Here is an 8,998-nt window from a genome sequence, read left to right as displayed (position 1 = left end):
ATGAATTTACTTACCATTACCTTTGTTTCTTCATCTTAAAAGTGGAATAACACTGGTTTTTGTCTTATAAGGACAGTCATATAATTGATCAACCAAGTTTAAACATAAACAGGTTAAAAGTGGCAAACATGGGAATTATCCAGGGCAAACCACAAAATACAGCCTTTCTGTCATTCTACTTATAGGGCTTTTAACAGAATGGATGGGTTTATAACTACAAAACACTTAGCATGGTGCTACACACTATTAATATTTTTCAGTGGTTCTTTAGAAAATGAGTCACTTCCCCACAGCTATTCACATTGTCTGGATGGATCTATTTCTGTTTTGCCCACTAGGGTTTTCTGAAGTGTCAGTGCTGATCAGGATACAGGACATGGCATCACAAAGCAACAGCTCCTTTATTCCAATCTCTGAATTCCTCCTCATCTGCTTCCCTAACTTCCAGAGCTGGCAGCACTGGCTGTCCCTGCCCCTCAGCCTCCTCTTCCTCCTGGCCATGGGGGCCAATGCCACCCTCCTGATCACCATCCAGCTAGAGGCCTCTCTGCACCAGCCCATGTACTACCTGCTCAGCCTCCTCTCCATGCTGGACATGGTGCTGTGTCTCACTGTCATCCCCAAGGTCCTGGCCATCTTCTGGTTTGACCTCAGGTCCATCAGCTTCTCTACCTGCTTTCTCCAGATGTTCATCATGAACAGTTTCCTCCCCATGGAGTCCTGCACATTCATGGTCATGGCCTATGATCGTTATGTGGCCATCTGCCACCCCCTGCGGTACCCATCCATCATCACGGACCAGTTTGTGGTCAAGGCTAGTGTCTTCATTGTGGCACGAAATGCCTTTCTCACTGCACCCATTCCTATCCTCACTGCCCGGCTCCATTATTGTGGGAGAAATGTCATTGAGAACTGCATCTGTGCCAACCTATCTGTGTCCAGACTCTCCTGTGATAATTTCACCCTTAATAGAATCTACCAATTTGTGGCTGGTTGGACCTTGCTGGGCTCGGATTTCATCCTCATCTTCCTCTCCTACACCTACATTCTAAGAGCTGTGCTTAGGTTCAAGGCTGAGGGGGCTGCAATGAAGGCTCTGAGCACATGTGGCTCCCACTTCATCCTCATTCTTTTCTTTAGCACCATCCTGCTCGTTGTGGTGATGACAAATGTGGCCAGAAAGAGAGTCCCCATGGACATCCTGATTCTGTTCAATGTCCTTCATCATCTAATTCCTCCTGCCTTGAACCCCATTGTATATGGGGTTCAAACCAAAGAGATAAAACATGGAATTCAGAAATTGCTGCAGAGAAGCATGTGAATATGTAAAATAGATTTCTAATTTCTCATCTCCTTCCTCTTCAGTGATTTCACCTCAGCAGTGAGACAGGAAAATGTGCAGTGAGTGAGTCTTATACACACTGAGGCTCGCTTCATAACTGAACCAGATTTCTTCCTTTATGCTCCTTGCTTGGTTCAGGTGGAGCTGGGCATGAGGAAGAAATGCATATTTCTTGAGTAACTACTTTGAGCCTCAGCAATTATATGTAAGTAATTTAATCTTCAAAATGTTCCTGCTTAAAAGAAATGTTCCTGCAGGTATTAGTAGTTTCATTTCACGTAGTAGAATGAGAGCTGCTTTTAAGAAGGGAAACTCCAAAGATCACACATCTGGGAAGCAAAGGAGTACAGATTAAAATCCAGACTCTAGAACCCAGGCTCTTCCTACAAGAATGCCTCTTCCACTACAATCGAAGCTGGAGACCATGCCTCTACCCCTCTTTCCTGTGTTTTGTCTTTCTGGGTGTCCACAGGAATTTCCTGCCTATAATGACTTCTTTGAGAGCCAAGGGGTTCTCAGAGAAGGCAAATTCCTTCCTGACAAAGGTTCTGCAGGACAGAAGAAGAGCGTCATATTAATATTAAGCTATGTCAGCTTCCTATTCTGTCCTACACAGCCTCATTACCTTTAGAGAAAGCCTTAAAAATGAGGATACGAGTGGAGTGAGGGGTGGGCAGTGCACACCAATGGGGTAACAGGGAAACTGACTAGGACAGTGGCTTTTCCACTTCCCCTATATGTTTAAGCTCCATATACAGTGAAATGAACATCAAGTCTTATTTAATCTTTTGACTCTTCCCAGAGGCTCTAGTTGAAGGTAAGAAGAAATTGCATATTGTTAGGTTTCTGGTTACCAGTGGGTCCAGTCAAGAGAAAAGAAACCACACTGGTTACTTGTAGAGAATTTAATGTGACCAATTGAAGAAACTTCCACTCAGAAAGGGCTTGTGTCATTAGAACCTAAAAGGTTGAGAGGGTTCCCGTAAAAGTGGGTCTCAGATCTGTGAGGCATGGTGCTGCCCCTAACTGGTACTTGTGCTGTAGGAGCTCAGAGGAGGTGCCCCTTAGCGCTGGGACTAAAACCTTTGAGGATGGGAGGCTACCCCGCTGTTGCTGGTGCTTTTGAGAGAATTTAGTGAGGCTGATTCTGGGAGTTAAGCCAAAACTCAAAGCAACCAACAAACTAACCAACAAACAAATCTGGAGGCTAGAATCAACCCCCCTGCCAGGATGAAGAGTCAATTGCTGAGGGATACTGACAAGAACAAACAGGAAGGAGCAAGTATCCCCTCCCCTGCTTCACCCTTCTAGTCTTTCTGTTATTCTTCACAGGTGGCAACTAACGTGGAGACAGCTGACAAAGAAAAGTCCCAGAGTCTCAGTCCCAGCATCACGAAACCCTAGGCCACAGTATGGATGGGCTAGTTTGGCACTGAGAGACAAGGGTTAATAACCGGCATAGCTTATGACTGCTGAGGGGCCGCTATAACATCACCCCTCAGTGCTCCTAGGGAACAAGAGACAGAACCAAGTACCCCAGTGCAGGTGGGTGAAGAGACCTGACATAATGTTAAAGGAGCAGCATTCATAGCTTTGAAAGCACTTGGCATTAAGCCAGCAGCTAGAACAGAGATCGACTACCCCACATGGTGGGAATTAGATAGAATAACTGCAACCCAACGCTTGTATAGGCTCTAGGGGAAATAGTTTCTTCCAAAGTCACTCAGTAAAGAAAAATGACACCCATTGACCTACAAGAAGGGGCTCTTACTACCCCCAGGCTTAGATCTCACTGCCTCAAGCCGGAACTGCAGATGTGATTCAGTGTTTGTTATTTTTTAGAAGGGAATTCCCTGATAGGGCTTCTCTCCCCGTCATGGTGGCTATGAGTGTTTTATCCACGACTACTTTCCTACTATCCCTCAGAGGACATTATGGCCAACTTCAGCACTGATTGCCTAAAACGAGACTAATCATGTCAATATCCTAATATACAGATAAAAATGATAGTAATAATAATGAAAACTAAGGCTCACATGTTCTGAGCCCTTGCAATGTACCAGTGTCTATGCATGAGAATATTTATCGTTCATAAGAGCCTTCTGTAGATGATTATAAAAGTGAGTTAAAAAAAATAATCCAACAGGATGTAATCCATAGGAATATGACACATCTGTAATCAGATGGTATTTTCAAACATTTCGTCCCCTCTGTTGGTCTCTCCAGGCATGCTTTCTCTACCTCTGTCATAATCTCACTAGATGCAGACCCAGAAGGAACTCAGAGAGGAGTCTCTGTTAGCTGGTGAAAATTCAGATCTTAATTCTTGAACCAGGCTTCTCTAGACCAATGCAATTGGCCTGTGTAATTAGAAGAATCTTGAACCAAACTGGGTGTATGCAGAGATAAAAACTATCAGCTTATTGTAGGGATTTGTAAAGGAGGTAGGGACCGAGGCACCTGTGGTCATCTCTCACAGTAACTAGCGCAACTTTTGCACATCAAAGGGCTCGGTATACATTTTCTTACTTATGATATTGAAGTGGCTACATGAACAGTTGGCAAATCATGCGTATATTAACTTGTTAGTTTCTTAGTAGATCCCTAAAAATAAGGAATGGACAAGTTACATACTTAGGGTTGGGTCTCTGCTCTGGTTCTAAGGAGAGAGGTTAAGAGGACCACAGATTTCCCACAGAATTGTCAAGCCCAGTGCAGGTGGTTGAAGAAAGTTGGCACAATTCTCCTTGATAGGCTTTGAAGGGAATCTACATGCAGGTAAGAATGATGAGGGTGAAAGAGAATTCCAAGAGCCAGAGCTTGAGGGGCAGACACAACTCTGCTGTGAAGTTCCCATAGCATAAAAAATGTCCTCTTACTAGAAGTCTTTCAACACAGTCTCAGGTGGATAAAAGTCATAAGTTAAAGGCATTTGAAACTGGTGGGGTACAGATGTTTTGTCAGTTTGTTTTAACTGAGAAAATCTGTGAAGGGGCACTTTGTTAACACAGGCTGACTGTGTTCCTGTACTGACCTTATCGTACTGGAAGACAATTCCTACAAACTGTACTGGAAGAGGGCATATTCGGAACATGAGAAGGGGGAGAGGAGGGACTTTCCAGCAAGCACTCATCCCACCCCCTGGTTTGCAGGTTAGTGACATTCGCAGGGAGAATTTGTGTGAAGAGCACAGAGTCTTTTGAGAAGGAAGGGCTGATACCACTGAAAGCTGCTATTCAGCATCACAGCAGATTTAAATTAAGACCCAATGGCAAGAAAGAGTATCAAGTTCTTGGAATGAAATTGTCTGGAGGAAAAAGGGAGTCTACACTGGTGACCAATTCTCAAAAGCAAGACCTAAGTATTGTTAAGGGAACAATAGTACACCTTCCACATGTCATAGAAAGCTTCTTAGTAAAAGCCATTCTGATCCTCTATTGTGCTTTGGGGTATGTTCTAAGCATTTGGGGTTTACCAATGAGAGCTCTGACTTCAGGGACCTGGTTTGGGACATCAAGGTTGTATAGCTACGGGTCTAAACAGCAATGGCATTATTGCCAGGAGTAAAGTATATTCTTTATTGTTTGCAAGTCAACAGTGCCTCCTTGTGGCTTTCCTCAGGAATAACAATATCGAAATAAATTCCAATTCTAAACTTCTGTTTGGTGTTTGGAAGAGGACTGACAGCTCTGTATTCAGAAAACTCCCTCTAACACTTCGGTGATTGGGTAGTAGGTAGCCTGGAGAAGAAGATACTGTACTTCCTGCTCATTGGGCACATGGGGATTTGAGTGTTCAGTTAAAAAATAAAAGAGACACAATAATTTATGCTCTAATTTTCTTTTCTCCAGTGATATTTAAACGTCAATATTAAATCAGTGACATGAGTCAGGTATTCATAAGAGTAGCATACATCCTTGGTATTTCATAATATATCACACTATCAATATTTGTCTAAGAATGTATGTAATAATAATATTTATTCATTTCTTCACCTGTTCAACCAAAAACTAGTTATTGAGTTTCTTATGTGTGATTAGTACTCTGATAGTCTACAGGTAAACTGTTTTCAGAAAAATTATAGTTAAAATAGCCTGTGCATTATTCTTATTCCCATTTTTACAGGTGAAACAACTGAGCAAAAAGATAAATTACAAATGGTCACTCAACTAACAGGGACCGGAGTCAGAAGTGAGAAATTAGGCATGGTGGCTACCTGAATCCATTTTTCCTACTACATTGTCTAAAGATTGAACTATATTTTTAGACTTTGACTGGTTAGATTTGTAGTTTTCTGAAGTTTTTCATGCTTTAGGTTACAGATAACAAAAGCAGAGCTCACCAAAAACCATGCATTGAACTAGACAATGCAGGTAAATTTAGTTACTATAACAAAAGATATCACTGTAGCTTAACACAATAAAAGTATGCTTCTCGTCCACATCCCATTCCAATGTATGGAGATTTGTTCCACATCAACATTGAGGGACCTGTGCTTCTTCTGTTACATGAATCCTCCATGTTCTCAGCCCTTGAGAGAAGTCCACCGGTGCTTCTGAATCTAGCTGTCAGGCAAGCACAGAGAGAGAATGTGCAGGATCTTGTAGGAGGCTTTAGGAGCCCACACTAGGAGAGACTTACATCATTTTCTCTACCATTCCATTGGCCAGACTCCTCACATAGATCCAGTTGCCTGCAGGAGAGGCTAGGCCACAAATATTCATTTCTCTTACCCACACATATAAAATATACTTCCCTGCTTCCCAAGAGAGACCACCCAAACTCTCTTCTGATCACTGTATGCAGCACAAAGTGCAAGAGCTCCAGGTGCACGTGGCCTTCTCCATCAGGTGCAGGCGTGATTTGCTCTTGGACTGGTGATATTCCCCCTCCTTCACATATTTAATGGTGAAGCAGAACAGGGTACCGACACTAAAGATTCCCAGTTGGAAGTGAAGCATGGAATTTATTTAGCAGTAACTTGTCAATCACAATGCTGGAATACTTTAGGAGCATGTGTATTGTGATATTTTTATGTCCTGACAGTGGGGGAAGCTCCCTGACTGGACACTAGTTATTTTCTAAGTGAGGAACTTTCCTGATGATTGTTTTTATGTCTTAACCATTGTTTTTTGTTTCTGTTTTTTGTTGTTTGTTTAATGTCGTTCTGCCTTTGGTGGATGATAGTGCTTTTTTCAATGTTCCTTATGAACTTATATGACGCAGGCATTGGAGAGTGTGACTTTTTTTTTGAGGGACACTACATTTGAGCCTATCTCCTGTTTGTGGAATGTTAGGGTTAATAATTTTTTAAATTCTAAATTGAAAGCTTCCTTTACAAGCCAAGCTCATGTTTCTTTGGCAATAACCCCCTCAAAAAATATAACAGGTTTCTATTTGTATCAGGTAAGTTTCATGGGCTAGTAATCACACCCCAAAGAATTTTTTAGGCATAATTTAAAATTTTTCTTTCTTTTCTTTATTGTCTTCTCCCTTTCCCCATGCCAGTTTTTTTTTCTACCTAGTGGTGTTTATTGTAGGGCTATCAGGCTGGAATAGGACAGCTATACGTGTAATTTCATCTCCTCTTAGGGCTGATTTCTATGGGGCATGGTTACTCAAAGTCATGCTAAAACTTCCTTTTAGCTTTTGACCTCCAAAAATAGTATAATAATTCTTCAAGACTCCATATTTATGTACGCTGTCTATCATTAATTTCTGCTTGAAAACCAGCGAATTTTCTGCTAAAGCAATCTATTTCTCATAATAACTTGTCAAATGAAATTAACAGTGGCAAACATACACTATTCTCTTAAATTTTTCCAACCATTTCTCCTAGAGTTAACATTCAGGTATATCTTTCCTTGTTATGTGATCTTTCTAGCATGGGATGTCAGTTTTTCTACTATCTACAGGCTTAGCCAGAATAACTTGCCAGCTGTTGAAACAAGCAATTCTAATCTGTCAGTGGTTTAATACAGCATAACTCTAATGCATGTGGAGGAAGCTCTCTTCCATGCAGTCATTCAGGGACTTAGCCCCCTTCCCTCGTGTGGCTCCACCATTTTCCAAAGCTTCCATATCTTCCAGTGGATTATCCGCATCTGGCCAGAGGTGGGGGAATAGAGTGTAGCAGACATTGGGGAGGTTGTAAAGGCCATGCTTGAAAGAGTTGCATGCCATTTTATTGCCCAGACTTAGTCGTATACACCATCTAACTACAGGTGAGGATGGAAAATGTAATTTATCTGCGTGATTAGGAGGAAAAAGAATGCTTTATGGTAAACTTAGGTTTGTCTCTGTCATTTACATACATTGTTCAACTGACATCCAAATTGTGATGTGGAATAGGGAGAAGTGCTAGGAGAACCTCTGGTTATTTTTGCGGCTCTCCTTGTCTCTGTGAGACATTGTCATCCCTAGAGGACAGTCTGTTTCTTGTTTGCCTCCTCCAAATGCCTTCTTCGGTACATCGTCAGACTTTATTTTGGAGTTATGAGAGAGGCAAAGAGATCCATTTAGATCTGTTCCACCTTTCCTAATCATTCCCATCATCTTTGGTAAGAAGGAAGAGAGGGCCACTTTGTAAGCTGCCCCTCAAGAATAGAAGTTTAATGGATGGGGTGCAGGGATTGGAACCCCTTCCCAAACTCAACACCTAGCCTGGGACTGTACAAACATATTTCTGAAATCTGCCTTGACAGTCTGCTATGAGGATGCCAGGAGCCTGGTATCTGATTCAAACAAACAATGCCTTTTCAGCTCAGACTTTGAGTTTCTGCAGAGTTCTTGTGGTCTGTCAAGAAATACAGCTGTTAGGACATAGTGGGGGAGATGAACTAGATGAGTCAATGCTCTAGGGAAGAATAGACCTTGGCAGATTTACTCAACGAAGTCACTGGATTTATTTGATTTACTTGGATGCTTACAATAGAATTAAGTACTGTGTCGGTTTGAGAAAGAGGCTGAGAATTTCCTTAGATCTACACTTACTTCTCTAAAAGTAAATGATGATTTGCTTGTAGATTGAGCCGAGAGAGATATTTATGGGTCCAGGTATTTTCTCTCCTCACTGCCCCAGAGAGAACAGTCTCCTTGAGTTTTCAGGTATATCACTGACTTAACAGAAGTCCGAGGAGCTCTGTATACTACATTTATACAACCAAGTAATATCAGCTAGAATATATTTCTGAGACTATCAGATTGCTTTTTTCTTCATTTCTTTTTTCTGCAGTGGGGTGAATACTACCTTTCTTTGTCTCATTAACTTCACTTTCCCCTTGCACCAAAGTCTTTTTTCCCCCTTAGATATATGGATTGCACAGCTTACCAAGAAAGTAAACATGTTATAAAGATGACCAGGTCTCATGTTTCCTCATTTCCACAGAGTGATGGATGTGTCTAAACGCTCTTGAGAAAAAGCCCTCTGACATTCACTTCTGGCACAATGAGACTTGGGTTTAAGTTTGGAAATCAGGTTTAGTGTCTTGACTATGTTACTGCCCATTGTTTGAATTGGAAAGATGATTTAACCTTTCCAATTATGTCTATAAAAACAGCAGCTACAATTACTCAATATCTCTGTCCTTTTTTGTTCCTTATTTCCCTTCTTCTTCTCTCCCTTACGCCTTCTTTTTCCTTCCTTTTCTTTCTCTT

At 41.6% G+C, this 8,998-nt stretch overlaps 1 protein-coding gene across 1 annotated transcript; it reads left to right on the top strand.

Moving 5' to 3' along the window:
• The first annotated feature begins 364 nt into the window (after positions 1–364).
• Positions 365–1,321, top strand: LOC134377091 (olfactory receptor 56A1). The gene has a single exon (XM_063095707.1). The coding sequence runs from the start codon at positions 377–379 to the stop codon at positions 1,319–1,321; it is 945 nt and encodes a 314-aa protein (XP_062951777.1). The 5' UTR covers positions 365–376.
• Positions 1,322–8,998: the final 7,677 nt, after the last annotated feature.

Source organism: Cynocephalus volans, chromosome 4 (assembly GCF_027409185.1).
Source record: "Cynocephalus volans isolate mCynVol1 chromosome 4, mCynVol1.pri, whole genome shotgun sequence".
Taxonomy (NCBI): domain Eukaryota; kingdom Metazoa; phylum Chordata; class Mammalia; order Dermoptera; family Cynocephalidae; genus Cynocephalus; species Cynocephalus volans.
Note: the sequence above shows the minus strand (reverse complement) of the source record. Positions and strands in the feature narration are given on the sequence as shown.

What these genes read in the sequence shown, in the direction of transcription:
- LOC134377091 (XM_063095707.1), top strand. Translation starts at nt 377, where the DNA reads ATGGCATCACAAAGCAACAGCTCCTTTATTCCAATCTCTGAATTCCTC.